General features: G+C 35.2%; 1 protein-coding gene across 1 annotated transcript in view; it reads right to left on the reverse strand.

Moving 5' to 3' along the window:
- EIF3H (eukaryotic translation initiation factor 3 subunit H) overlaps positions 1 to 15415 on the reverse strand; it is a 96463-nt gene that overhangs the window by 63971 nt on the left and 17077 nt on the right. Inside the window, exon 2 of the mRNA XM_008538735.2 lies at positions 5207 to 5363. Coding sequence (XP_008536957.1) covers positions 5207 to 5363 — 157 coding nt within the window. The remainder of the gene's footprint in view (positions 1 to 5206; positions 5364 to 15415) is intronic.

Here is a 15415-nt window from a genome sequence, read left to right on the forward strand (position 1 = left end):
ATCCTTTGTGACTGACTTAAAGAAAATAAAATAAAAAATCTGTCCACTCCAAATACGAAAATTACAGATTTGGCTCTGACAGAGAATAAAGTAAGCTTCTTATATCACCTGCAATATTAAATTGATTTAGTCTGCTGAAAAACAAGACAGTGAGTTATTGGATCTGTGTTTAATTCAGTGCTCTTTATAACATATTTAAGGAATTCAGTTGTATAAAAGAGTATCTGAATCTTATCAGATGAAAATATTTTTCCCTTTTAGCAAGCCTCGGGTTGCATGTCTGAAAAAACAAATTAGTCTCCAGTTCTCCTAAGCTTGATAATAGTGCCCCCTAATGGGAATTTTAATATGAGTTTTCCAATCATTTTTTTAAAAAGCATATATTCTCTAATATGAGCAAGCTGTCTCACTTTCAACTGGAGTAAGTTCTATAAGATAAAAGTGTATCAATATTTAAACCACTCAAAGGAGAGTTATCACATGTGCGAAAACAAAATGTGAATTTCTGGAAAGAAGCAAACAAGAAATTTATTTCATGCCACAATGGTTTTCTTGGTTTTGAATCACCCTATTGTAACCTAATCCAAGGTAGCACTAATACAAAAAGTTAATCACAGGAGGAAATTGTCTCTCAGCTAGTTTCTAGTACTCAGTAAGTGAGCAATCAAAATGTGCTAAATAAAACATATTAGAGTCAGAAAAAAACAGTTCAGATGTGAAGTTGTTCAGTCACACAGATCCTAAGAACAGATGAAATTCCCAATCAAGTTTTTAGACCTCAGACCATTACCTTTCCACAATACCTGGTCACAAATCTACAAGGAGGAATTGAATGCCTTTCTTCTCTATTATCTACAGACAGCTCCCCTAAAATATCAACAATATAATATGTGGGGAGTTTTTTAAAGGAAAAATGCATTAAAATTAAAGCAAAAACTACCTATTCCGCTATCTTCCAGGTGTACCAGTGAAACAAACACCCAATAATATCAGCATTTTTCTTACAGTGCCCACAATACATTCTAGACTCAGAGTCAGTGTAAAACACGGCATCTAGAAAAAACAAACAACAAACAAAAAGTCACCACTTTTTGATGAAAAAAAAAATCTATTGCCTTATTCTTCATTCTTATGAGGGAAAATAACAAGAAAAAGTGATATATAAAAAACGGGTGGTCAAACTTTCTTAAAGAGCCAAACAGTAAAAAATTCAGGCTTGGTGCCCATATGGTCTGTCACAACTACTCAGCTATGCCACTGTAGCAGGAACGCAGCCACAGAAAATATATAAACGAATGGGCAAGACAATATTTCAATAAAACTTTACATGCAAAAGCAGGCCCAGGAATCACAGTTTGCCAACCTCTGACTCAAAACATTTCACTTTTGGACCACTAATTAGGAATCTCCACTTTCCATCAGGCACCAAAACAAAAACAAAGAAACACCCCACCGCCCCCAAAAAACCCAAAGCAACTCAAAATATGTAATCACTAAAATTATAAAATATTTGATATTTTACTTCTATAAGTAAAGCAGAAGGTGGAAGGCAGAAGAAAAGATCCTTCCCTGAATAAATATTAGTTTTAGCAGGCATAAAATAACAGAAAAGCAGTAAGCAAAACGACCAGGTTTCAGCATGACTTAAAATCATCAACCTGCAGGACTATTCTATTCTAAGATTTACCGAGATAACGGGAAAATTTAGCTTTTATCTCGGTTTGATAAAAATCTAATGGTGACTACATACTAATGCCCATTCAGATAAATAAACGGATTAGGTAAGAACTTAAAATTCAAGACTACACGAGGCTGTGAAAAAATATAGGGCACTGTCTTACATTTTTCACACGTATAAGAAAAAGGGAAAATGTTCTACAGGTGAAATAAATGTAGTTGTTTTAGCCAAAAAGCAATTTCAAATACACAATAATGATGCTCTACACTCAGCACCCTTTAATCACTGGCTTCCACTTCACTAAGTGTCTAAAAGCAACACCATGTAACAGAAAAAGCATGGGATTTAGAACCAGGCAGCCACAGATTTCAATCCTTATCCTACCAATCCCCCCAGTTAAATGATTTTGGACAAGTTATTTGTCTTACTGAGCATCAGTTTCCTAATCCATAACATGGGACTGATAAAACCTTCAACTGTGCAGAGTAACAACGGATTATAAGCAATGTACACACAATACACTGCATACGATGCCGAGGAATTTTTTATTATTTAATGCTAAACTGAAGTTTTCCTTATTTCAGTGTTGTTAAAATATTTTTTAATGAGCTTGTTAAAAGTATATGTTAATGAAATAGCATATGGTCAATCACCTCAAGCCATAAGAGAAGTTAACTTCCAATGATTAAGACATAAAATTAATAATACACTTTGCTTTGTTCATTTATATAATTGCACTGAACATTATTTTTTGCTGATATTCTAAATTGAGAATTTTATAAAATAAATTAATTACCTGAGAAAACTTGTGACAATATAACCTGTTCAAGAATGAATTCCACTTCCAACTGTGCTACTAACCCAGAAACTGAATAAGTCACTTCAAGTGAACCTCTCAGGCCCCTCATTTATAGACCAAGGAAATGCTGTTAACAATCCCTTGTTTTCTCCCCTTGTCTTCCAGCTCTAAAAACAGTTATTACTGAAATATAATTAAGCATCTCCAGATATGCTGGTAAATAGAGGAACAGAGATATCCTAATACCGTCAGAATGGACTGCAGAAAAATCCCAACCTTAACCCTGGGTGAGGTATATGTACTACAGTAGTGCAGATGAAATAAGAAGAGCGTGGCCAGTTTTTAAAAAGAAGACTGCACAAAAGTTTTTAAAAACTCAAATACTCAAGAGCCTAGAACAAAATAGCCTTGGTTAGTTTCTATAGAGGTATTATTTTCATAAAAAAATAATTTTTGTAGACCAAACTGCAAAATCAAGGTATTAACCTTGGCAAGAATATACTCTATTATATGTTCGAGTTACCAAGAAATGTCAAATCAAATGAAATAAGTAATGTTTTATCAAAGTTAAAGTGATCAGGATAAAAGTTACATAGAAAATGAATGATGAAAATAAAATTTAAGAAACAAGCTTATTTACAACAGCACCAAGAAAAGTAAAGTACATAGAAATACACCTAACCAAGGAGGTGAAACACCTATACATTGAAAACTACAAAACACTGCTGAAAGTAAAGACGACATAAATAAATGGAAAGACATCCTGTGTTCATGGATTGGAAGACTTTAATATTGTTAAAGTGTTTATCCTACCCAAAGAAATCTACAGATTCATTGTAATCCCTGTCAAAATCTTAACGGCATCTTTTGCAGAAATAGAGAAAACCATCTTAAAACTTATATGAAACCTCAAAGGACCCCAAATACCCAAAATAATATTCAGAAAGAAAACCAAAGCTAGAGGCCTCATACTTCTTAATTTCAAAACATATTACAAAGCAACAGTAATCAAAACAGTACAGTACTGGCATAAAATTCCTATGAGAAAATTTAGGGAACATGCTTCATAACGTTGATCTTGGCAATGATTTCTCGGATCCCACCCCAAAAGCACAGGCAACAAAAGCAGAAACAGACAATCTGGATCACATCAAACCAAGAAGCTTCTGCACAGCAAAGAAAACAATCAATAGAGTGAAAAGGTAACCTACAGAATGGGGGAAAATATTTATAAACCATATACATGATAAGAGGTTAAAATCAGAATATAGAAACAACTCCTCCAACTCAACAACAACAAAATCCTAAAATACGGGCAAAGGACTTGAATAGACATTTCTCCAAAAATGACATAAAAATGGCCAAAAAGCATGTGAAAAGAAGCTTAACATCACTAATCATCAGCAAACTGCAAATTAAAACCACAATGAGATATCACCACATACCCATTAGGAGGGCCACTATCAAAAAAACAGAAAATAAGTAGTGTCGGTGAGGATGTGGAGAAATTGAAGCTCTTGTCCACTGTTGGTGGGAATGTAAACTGCTGCAGCCACTATGAACAACAGTATAGAAGTTCTTCAAAAAATTAAATGTAGAATTACCCTATGATCCAGCAAATCCCACTTCTGGGTATATATCCCAGAGAACAGAAAACAGCATCTTAAAGAGGTATTTGTAGCATTATTCACAATAAACAAGAGGTGGAAACAATCTAAATAACCATCAATAAATAAATGGATAAAGAAAATGTGGTATATAAATACAATGGTATATTAGCCTTAAAAGAGGAAATCTTGTCATTTGTTACAATACGGATGAACCTTTAGGACATTAAACTATGTGAAACAAGCCAGTCATAAAAAGACAAATGCTACATGATTCCACTTACAAAAGAGGTATTTAAAGCAGTAAACACTTAGAAAGTAAAACAGTGGTTGCCAGGGGCTGGGGGAGGGGAAAAAAGGGAGGAGCTAGTCAATGGACATATAAAGTTTCAGTATTTGCAAGATGAAAAAGTTCTAGAGATCTGTTGCACAGCAATGTGCATATTAAGTTAACACTACTATACTATACACTGAAAAATGGTTAGGATAGTAAATTTCATGTTATGTGTTTTTATCAATAAAAAAACTAAAAGTTATACAGAAAAAGAGCTCTGAGAGTTCAGACAAGCAAGAAATTATTTTCAACTAAATTTTTTTTTAAATCTTTTAGAATGCTGATCTCAGCCTTTGGTGTGAGGTTTTTAACTACTACTGGCCTTTGCTAACAAAGCAATTACCCCTGTAGCACAAAAGTAAAACGCTCTTGAAATACTTAAGGAGAGTCTGCTTTCTGTAGTAGATAGTTCAACTCATCTCTTAAACATTAAGTTAAAACACTAAGAAAGAAGTGGATGTTGGACACAATCATGATCCCTATCCTTTATAATGTAAAGTTATTTGGTAAGTGGATTTCATAATGAGAAAGGTAACATCAGCACAGCCACTATGGAAATTACTAAAATCTGAACCACAAATTCCAAATAAGTAAAGGCCAAACTAATAAAACTTTTCACATAAATCCTCATTTCAAAGAATTTGTATAATTTTTTCAACAAACTCAGAAAATCAAATGACCTAGGCTAGCCTGATAGATTCCCAATAACAGATTGTCAAAGGTTATGGTGAAAATTGTATTAAAATCTGTGTGCACCGCAAAGACACATCTGAGATGAGTATCCTTACCTTCGTCAAAGTCAGCATCATCTTCTGTGTGCTGGGGGAAAGGAAAGCAATTGGTAATTTCAAGCCGATCTTCTACAACCAGGCCTAAAAGCACTCCTTGAACCACCTCAGTTCCTTGTCCTTCTTCTTGATAATGTTTTATTATCTTTAACACCACCTAAAAAAAAATACAGAAGGGAGCTTAAAAACTATTCTTGTTGTTTATACTTTCTTTATTTCATTTTTTCTTTTTTTTTTTTTTTTGAGGAAGATTAGCCCTGAGCTAATCTGCCACCAATCCTTCTCTTTTTGCTGAGGAAGATTGGCCCTGAGCTAACATCTGTGCCCATCTTCCTTTATTTTATATGTGGGACGCCTGCCACAACATGGCTTGACAAGCAGTGAATAGGTCCACGCCTGGGATCCAAACTGGTGAACCCTGGGCTGCCAAAGCGAGCATGCAAACCTAACTGCTATGCCACCAGGCTTGTCACTATATTTTCTTTATTTCAAAGAAAAGGATCATACACCATACTAGTCAGTTTGCAAAACCTCAAAATTACATAATAGCACTATCAAATTTCTTACAAATCATTTCCTTTACCCTTACATAAATAATAAAGCTCACATAGTCTAACTGTACATCTGAAACTCCTGGAGTTTGAAAATTCAGTAACAGCCACATCCAGCACTCATGACCTTCAGGTCAAGGGTCCCCAAAGATCTAGGCTCCAGGAGTTCCTTTGGTAAAATCAAACACTATCACCTCAACCTGAGGTTATCACAGAGGAAGTGATCCCGTTAACCTTTGTAACAGGAAAATAACTTCCCGACATAGATGATAAAACCATCAACAAGACAGAGATAAAGACCTCAATTACCTGGACACCTGAAAGTAGAACGCCCTGACAAATTCTCAACATCTCAAGAAGGTTCCTGAACAGAGCATTTCATTAGTCAGAGGAAGCAACAACGGGAACGTGTATCCAACAAGAATCTGATTGGTAACAGAGAACATAAAGAGAACCTAGTCTCCAGCACTAACTAATTTTCCTCAATGTGAAGACTACGTCAAATAACCTCTAATGGAATAACCAGCTCTTATATTACCTTCTCCTTTAATATTTCCATACAGATAAAGAGGTAACACTGCATGGTGGAACAGCCAATTAATTTAAAAGTTCACAGTAACAGTAATCAATAATATGAATTCCTACAATGTGAGGTTAATAGGTGCTTTGAATAGTGCTTGACACACAGTATTTACTAATAGTAGTAGTAGTGGTGGTATTTAGTATAAGCCCTTGGCCTGAAGGCTAAAGGACAACACTATCTAAAATATAATGGAAAGTTCTCAGAGGAAAAAATAAATCTAACAACAAAATGGTTATTAGTATTTTATTGATTAGTGTTTCATTTAAAACAAATATATTACTGATAGAAATTAATCATCAATGACCAATTAATAACAACAGGTTACAATTACTGAACATTATGAGCCAGGCAATATTCTAATTATTTTACATGTGTTATCGAATCACATAATTCTCACAATTACCTTAGGAGAAAGGCATTATTCTACTCATTTTATAAATAAGAAAACTGAAGCAAAGAGATACTAAGTAAAGGCTAAGGTCACACATCCAGGAAGTGGTAAAGCCAAGATTTAAACCAAGTCAAACTCCAAAGCTTGTGTGTATAATTAATAACAAGAAGATGATTTTCCTATCAGTAACTCAATTAAAAATTAAAATGAGTTAGTAATAGATGTGAAGCAAAGACTTTGTGATGAATGGACCTAAAGACTTTACATCAGTAAGATCCAGACCCCCTAAGGGTAGCAAGCAGTTAGCAGGAAAAGAGCTTAATGTGGAAAAACACCAACCGATAGGATTGGCAGACTTTCAATACGGTGAAAGGAATTAAGCACACAAACCTTACGCCTCCCTGTATAAAAGATCTCTCCACTTCCTGAAAGGCACAAAATGGGTTTTAAGAGTCTTGAAGGTATGGGTATGAGTTCCAGCTTCAGCATTTGCTAGCTGTGACCTTGGGAAAGCTATTTAAGCTTCCTAGGTCTTAGATTTCTAATTTGCAAAATGGAGCTGTTTCATAGCATTTCTGACTACTAAAAACGAGATCATGTATAGTAAATATTTTTCACAGGGTCTGCCACGTACTAAAAGTTCAATAATGATCACTACTATTGATTTTGTCAATAAAAAGAAAGCAGAACTATTTAACTCCTATTCAACTTGCCTCTCTGCCAAGGACAATTATTTTCACAATTAAAAAATAGAAGAAACATGGATGACTAAGAGGGGATAAGCAAAACTGATAAAGAATTATTACAAACACCTGTCATTTGTCAAGGTAACCTAGGTTCCTAGATACTTAACCCTATTAATGAGATCACTGAACCACCATCGAAATCAAAGTTAAATGACAGATGCTAAAAGACATATGAGTTTAATGTAGATATTCACACAAATTATAGAACTGATTCCTAAACAGCTGGTTCCTATGTGTGCAAAAAGGAATATTGATGACTAGGAGACAGCACAGATTCACAAAGGAGGCAGGCCAAAATAATCTTATTTCCTTTTACAAAGAAAACAGGAATGAGAAAAATATATATATTCAAAAATGAGTTATCACAGTTCAAAAATATCTTATATTAAAACACTGTCTTAACTCTAACGAAAGTGAACTGTAATAGGATTGGGGGGGGGGGGGGGAGGGATTGTAACCATACAGCACAGTAGCTTGATATGCCTGCCCAAAGAGTCAATACAATTTTACATAGCATCAACAGAAGTACAGTGCTCCAAGTAAAACAAATGGTCATCTAACTCTTCTGTGTATCACTGACCTGTTATATTCAGTTTGCTAGGATAACCAGAGAAAATTTACCAGTTAACAGTACCCAACTGAGAGATGGGAAAGCATGGTGGTTTAACTTTCTGCTAAAAACAATCAACATGGTTAAGTATACAGAGAAAGGGGTAATTTTAGGAGAGAAAGCTTAAAACTCTGGGTGAGGACCAATTCAATGAATTCAAATCTCTCTCCAGGCTTGAGATAATGACAAAGAGCACTTTTCAGTGAGGCACTAGAGGATATATCTTAGTTTGAAAGGCAAACTAAGGACCACAGGAGATAGTTTCAGGAAAGAAGATTTCAATTTTAAGGATGAATTCTCTCTAGCATTTAAGGCTGTCCAAAATAGAAAGCCTTCAGGAAAAGCTTGGCAATCTTTAAAATAATTTCCAACTCTAATATTTACGATCTTGTCATTTTAATATAATCTGATGAAATAAAGCATTCAGAAAAAAATTTAAAAACATTTTTATCAGGGCCAGCCCCATGGCCAAGTGGTTAAGTTCACGCGCTCCGCTTCGGCAGCCCAGGGTTTCGCCGGTTCAGATCCTGACGCAGACATGGCACAGCTCATCAGGCCATGCTGAGGCGGCGTCCCACATGCCACAACTAAAGTATACAACTATGTACTAGGGGGATTTGGAGAGAATAAGCAGAAAAAAAAAGAAGACTGGCAACAGTTGTTAGCTCAGGTGCCAATCTTAAAAAAAAAAAAAGCAGCAAAATATTTAAAAAAGAAAAGTAAAAAACATTTTTATCAAAACCAAGCTGACTCATTCTTTATTTTGAAATTTTATGGCCTTCCTAGTTCCTACATACACACTAAAATCTCAATTCTTTAGTTCAAAAAATAATGTAGTGGAATTGCATTACAAACTTGAGACTATGAGCCTTTTAGACGTCAAAAGAAGTTTTTGATTAGAACTAACCGACATACAGGCTTTTGATATTCTACATAAATAACCAAGAATTTGCTGTATATATAAAAACGTTCCATAGATTACTGGTATCTATAAGTGATACAGAATACACGTTATGTGCATGGTTTTCCCTCTTAAGTGTGCTCATAAAAATGAAGAGTTGTTTTACTCACCACATCTTCAACACTCAACACAGGGACTGGCACTTTTTAAAAGATACTCAAAACATATTTGCTAAAGGAATGAACGGTAAACATTTATCCATCACTTACATGTCAAGCACGCCACTAAGTGTCTCACATGCAATTACTCATTTAATCCTCATAACCTCTCTATGAAATCGGTAATATTATTTCCCATTTGACAGATGAGCAAACAGAGATAATCTGACACAGAATTATTAAACCAGGGAGATGAGATCTGACTTCTGACTCCAAAGTTCTTTTAATTACTTCACAATAACTGAGTAACTAGGTACTCCAAATGCGTTTATAATAACAAGGTTGAAACAATGCAGTGGCAACAGTTCGGGAAGAAGTCCCTGTAACTTGGCTGCAGAAGCAGAGCTCAGCGCATGGAGTGGTCAGAAAAGTTCAATGTAGGATCACAGGGTCAGGCAGCAAAAGACAGTGAGGGAATGGTGCCGGTGGTTAAATTTTTTGTGCCCTGATCACTAGAAGTAACATCAACAGAAAACCACCATTAGTTGCAAGAATGCAATACAGCTTTTAATCTGTAGCAGCACTATTCTCACAAGCCACAAGATGGGAATGTTCTGCCACAAAAGTCCTGTTTCAGATATGCTCACCCGACGTTCATTTTCTCTCCCTCCAGCCAACCATATGCCTCTGTCCATAAAACAGTGCTGATGTATTTTTAATTAATCCTGTTTATTGATGTCATGCTCCCTGTCCTTACTTTTAAAAAGATACAAGGAAAGCTTAATAGTTCTCCAAAACAAAAACATACTCCTATATTATATTTTATTTATTAAGTGTCACAAATGATCCCACATACTCAGGAACTCTCTATCACTTGTTCTCAGCTTATCAAAATGACCTAAGGACCTTTTTTAAATAAATGAAGAAAGGTCTTCACCCTGGCTACATATTAGAGCCATTGGTATTTTAAAAATACTGATGCCTGGAACTAATCCCTGAAATTCAGAGTTAACTGGTCTGGGCTGGGGCTCCTTTACTGGGCTGTTTTTTTTTTTCTTTCAGTTTTGGTTTTTTCCATTTTTGTTTTTAGGTTCTCCAGGTGATTCTTTTTTTCTTAAAGATTGGCACCTGAGCTAACATCTGTTGCCAAGTTTCCTTTTTTTCCTTCTTCTTCTCCTCCCCAAAGTCCCCCAGTACATAGTTGTAGATTCTAGTTGTAGGTCCTTCTGGTTGTGCTATGTGGGATGCCGCCTCAGCATGGCCTGATGAGCGGTGCTGTGTCCGCGCCCAGGATCCGAACCAGAAAAACCCTGGGCTGCTGAAGTGGAGCACACGAACTTAACCACTCGGCCGGCCCCACTCCAAGTTATTCTAACATCCTACTTCATTCCCACTTTTAACAAGGTTGTATGGGCCAGCCTTCCTTTTTTGTTTTGTTGTAACTCCTCAGGTGATTGCAATGCACACAACTGGTTAAACCACAGGTTTCCTTTCCTGTTTTAAGACTCCTTGTGCCGCTGAAAAGTGAGTACACTGAGAAATACAGATCCAAAAGTGAGCATTTTATTTACAAAAGTATAAATATCACCCCTAATAAGAACTCAAACCCTACTTGGAAAAATCTCTACAGTATACAAATGAGAGAAAAGGTAATGCCAGCAAACCGTCTTAGAAGCAGAACAAGACTTATGCTTTATGGCTTGACCCCATATTTAAGACTGCTTATGAACTAGTGCTAATTTATCCTATAAATTAGTGGGTAAATGAAGATTATTATATAAATTATGCCTCTAGGAATGGAAACAAACTGGTCAGCAGAACCCTGAATTACCAAATTCTTCTACATCTCCCAATCTTTGTCACATTCTGGGTCTAAATGCTTATTAACCTACTTGATTTGCCCTGCACAGTAAGAATTGTTCTCTGAATAGGTCAGCTGTCTCTACAACCATCTCCTCACTTTCTGAGGTTTGCACGCTTTTAAGTTGGGCACATCTTAGCAAAGAATCTCAACTTGCGAGATAGTAAACAGATGTCCTGTCTGCAGAAATTACCCTAGAGGAACCATTTTTTCCTACTATTGTTTATTATCCAGTGCAGATAATTTGAAAGAGCAAAGCAGACTATTTTGTAATCTCTAATGAACATAATACTATTTTTTAAAAAGTCTGGCTTTTAAAAAAATGAAAACCTAACTGCCTAAAAGGGTTAAAGCAACAAAGAACTTAATTTCTAAGAAAGTATTCTCAATATTATGGGATAAAATATAACTAACAGTCTAAAATATCCAAATTAATTATGCCAGAAGTAATAAACCTAAAATTTGAAAGTTAATAATAAGCATGATGGGTAAAACCTTCCATCCTTCCTAAAAAGGAAGACTTAGCAGAATCTCTAAGACCTCTCTCTCAAAGTCCTATCAAAAACTTTCAGTTCCACAGCAGAAAATAATTTAATCTGCCAAAATAAAGATTGTGCTTTCTGATGAATCAGGACAATTTTCTATCATCAATCATTCAGTCAAATATGATGTTTACAAAGACGAGTTACTACAGACAGATCTGGAAAATGTCCAGTCTACCTAAAGCAATCTACAGATTCAACGCTATCCCAATCAGAATCCCAATGACATTCTTTACAGAATTAGAACAAAGAATCCTAAAATTCATAGGGGGCAACAAAAGACCCCGAATGGCTAAAGCAATCCTGAGAAAAAAGAACAAAATGGGAGGCATCACAATCCCTGACTTCAAAACATACTACAAAGCTACAGTAATCAAAACAGCATGGTACTGGTACAAAAACAGGTGCACAGATCAATGGAACAGAATTGAAAGCCCAGAAATAAAACCACACATCTATGGAAAGCTTATCTTCGACAAAGGAGCTAAGGGCATACAATGGAGAAAAGACAGTCTTTTCAACAAATGGTGCTGAGAAAACTGGAAAGCCATATGTAAAAGAATGAAACTGACCATTCTTTCTCACCATTCACCAAAATAAACTCAAAAGGGATCAAAGACCTAAAGGTGAGACCTGAAACCATAAGGCTTCTAGAATAAAATGTAGGCAGTACACTCTTTGACATCAGTATTAAAAGGATCTTTTTGGACACCATGTCTTCTCAGAGAAGGGAAACAATAGAAAGAATAAACAAATGGGACTTCATCAGACTAAAGAGTTTCTTCAAGGCAAATGAAAACAGGATTGAAACAAAAAAACAACCCACTAACTGGGGAAAAAAATATTTGCAAGTCATATATCTGACAAAGGCTTAATATCCATAATATATAAAGAACTCTCACAACTCAACAACAAAAAAATCAAACAACCCAATCAAAAACTGGGGTAAGACATGAACAGACATTTCTCCAATATACAGATGGCCAATAGGCACATGAAAAGATGTTCATCATCACTGATCATCAGGGAAAGGCAAATCAAAACTACATTAAGATATCACCTTACACCCATTAGAATGACAAAAATATCTAAAACTAATAGTAACAAATGTTGGAGAGGTTGTGGAGAAAAAGGAACCCTCATACACTGCTGGTGGGAATGCACACTGGTGCAGCCACTATGGAAAACAGTGTGGAGATTCCTCAAAAAATTAAAAATAGAACTACCATACGATCCAGCTATCCCACTACTGGGTGTCTATCCAAAGAGCTTGAAGTCAGCAATTCCAAAAGTCCTATGCACCCCAATGTTCATTGCAGCATTATTTACAATAGCCAAAACATGGAAGCAACCTAAGTGCCCATCAACAGATGATGGGATAAAGAAGATGTGGTATATATATACAATGGAATACTACTCAGCTGTAAAACAGAACAAAATCATCCCATTTGCAATAACATGGATGGACCTTGAGGGAATTGTGTTAAGTGAAATAAGCCAGTTAGAGAAGGACAATCTCTGTATGACTCCACTCATATGAGGAATTTAAAAATGTAAACAAAGAGAACAGATTAGTGGCTACCAGGGGAAAGGTGGGGTGGGGGGTGGGCACAAAGGGTGAAGGGGTGCACCTACAACACGACTGACAAACAATAATGTACAACTGAAATTTCACAAGATTATAACCTATCATTAACTCAATAAAAATTTTTTAAAAACTTCCAGTTTCATAGCAGAGAACAATTTAATCTAGCCAAAATAAAGATTGTGCTTTCTGACGAATTAGGATAATTTTCTATCATCAATCATTCAATCAAATATGATGTCTACAAAGACCAGTTACTACAGAAAGATCTGGAAGCCCTGCACAGAATCACCAGACTTCTCTTATTTTCAGCTTCTTTTGTTCACTCATTAATCCATTCACCTAGATAACTGGTCAGTAACTTCTACAGGCCAATTACCTCTGCCAGGCACTGGGAATATGAACTTAAATTAAACACACAAGGTCTACTTTCACAGGGCTCATATTTTAGAAGAGTAAGTGTCAAACTTTTTCGTCATAGGATCCTTTTAAACTCTTAAAAATTATTGAGGACCCCAAATAACTTTTACATTGATATTTACATATTAGATATTAAATTGAAAAGTGTTCAAAACATTTATTCACTTTACAACTAACAAATGCATTATATGCTAACATAAATTACATTTTAATGAAAAATATTTTCCAAAACAAAAAAATTAATTAGGATACAAAAATGACAGTTTCACATTTTTGTAAAACATTTACATTTTCAAAAAGCAATTTTAATCGCGATAGAATAGACAGTTTTAAATTTTTGTAAATCTTATTAATGTTTAGCCTAATAGAAGACAACTGGATTCTCAAATCTGCTTCTGCATTCAATCTTTTACATCACACATCATGTAGCATCTGGAAACCTCCACTGAATACTTATGAAAAACAGAGTAAAAATAACACATAATGTTTAAATATTATTATGAAAATAATTTTGACCTTGGGGACCCTCTAAAAAAGTGTTGGGCATTCTCACACTTTAAGAACCACTATTCCAGAATGACAATTAAGAAAATTAATGTGATTACTGACTGTGAAAAGCGCTATGAAGAAAATAAACAGGGGAACGTAATGGGGAGGTAACCTTAACTGGGGTGACCCAGAAAAGGCCTCTCTCTCTGAGATGACACCTGAGCCGAGCAGTGAAGAACAAGCAGTCAGCCCTATGAAGACCTGGGTGAAGAGAATACTTGCCAACTATGGATTTTAAATCTTGTAAATAAAAATGCTAATATTTACTTTTCATAAGGTATACAAGTTGTATTTTAGCAGAATAAAAAGGCCTAGAGATGGATGAACACTAGGGTGGGAGCGGTACACTTTCAGGCTTTTACTAAAAGCACTGGCATACAAATAACAAACCCAATCTATTGGCAGAAACAGTTAAATCTTAAGATACCATTGCATAATTCAAGACTATCAATTTCATAATTTTTGTTGAGGAATTATGAAACACAATATATCAACAAAATCCTTTCAGGAAAGGGTTACCATGGCTTTTAATCAGCAATCTTTCTTTTATTTTTATTTTTAAAGATTGGCACCTGAGCTGACAACTGTTGCCAATCTTTTTTTTTTCCCCCTGATTTTCTCCCCAAATCCCCCCAGTATATAGTTATATATTTTTAGTTGTGGGTCCTTCTAGTTGTGGCATGTGGGACGCTGCCTCAACATGGCCTGATGAGCAGTGCCATACCCACACCCAGGATCTGAACTAGCAAAACCCTAGGCTGCCAAAGCAGAGCATGCAAACTTAACCACTGGGTCATGGGGCCGGCCCCTAATCAGCAATATTTCTAATACCAGTGTCAGGGTCAATATTTACCTAATAAATATGGTCTATGAAGCTACCCCCACAAATTCCTCTAATAAAGGAGGAGTCTTTAAACTCTTAAAAATTATTGAGGACCCCAAATAACTTTTACATTGATATCTACATATTAGATATTAAATTGAAAAGTGTTCAAAACATTTATTCACTTTACAACTAATAAATGCATTATATGCTAACATAAATTACATTTTAATGAAAAATATTTTCCAAAACAAAAAAATTAATTAGGATACAAAAATGACAGTTTCACATTTTTGTAAAACATTTACATTTTCAAAAAGCAATTTTAATCGCGATAGAATAGACAGTTTTAAATTTTTGTAAATCTTATTAATGTTTAGCCTAATAGAAGACAACTGGATTCTCAAATCTGCTTCTGCATTCAATCTTTTACATCACACATCATGTAGCATCTGGAAACCTCTAATGAAGTCAGAATTAAAAAGTAAA

Source organism: Equus przewalskii, chromosome 8, assembly GCF_037783145.1.
Source record: "Equus przewalskii isolate Varuska chromosome 8, EquPr2, whole genome shotgun sequence".
Classification (NCBI taxonomy): domain Eukaryota; kingdom Metazoa; phylum Chordata; class Mammalia; order Perissodactyla; family Equidae; genus Equus; species Equus przewalskii.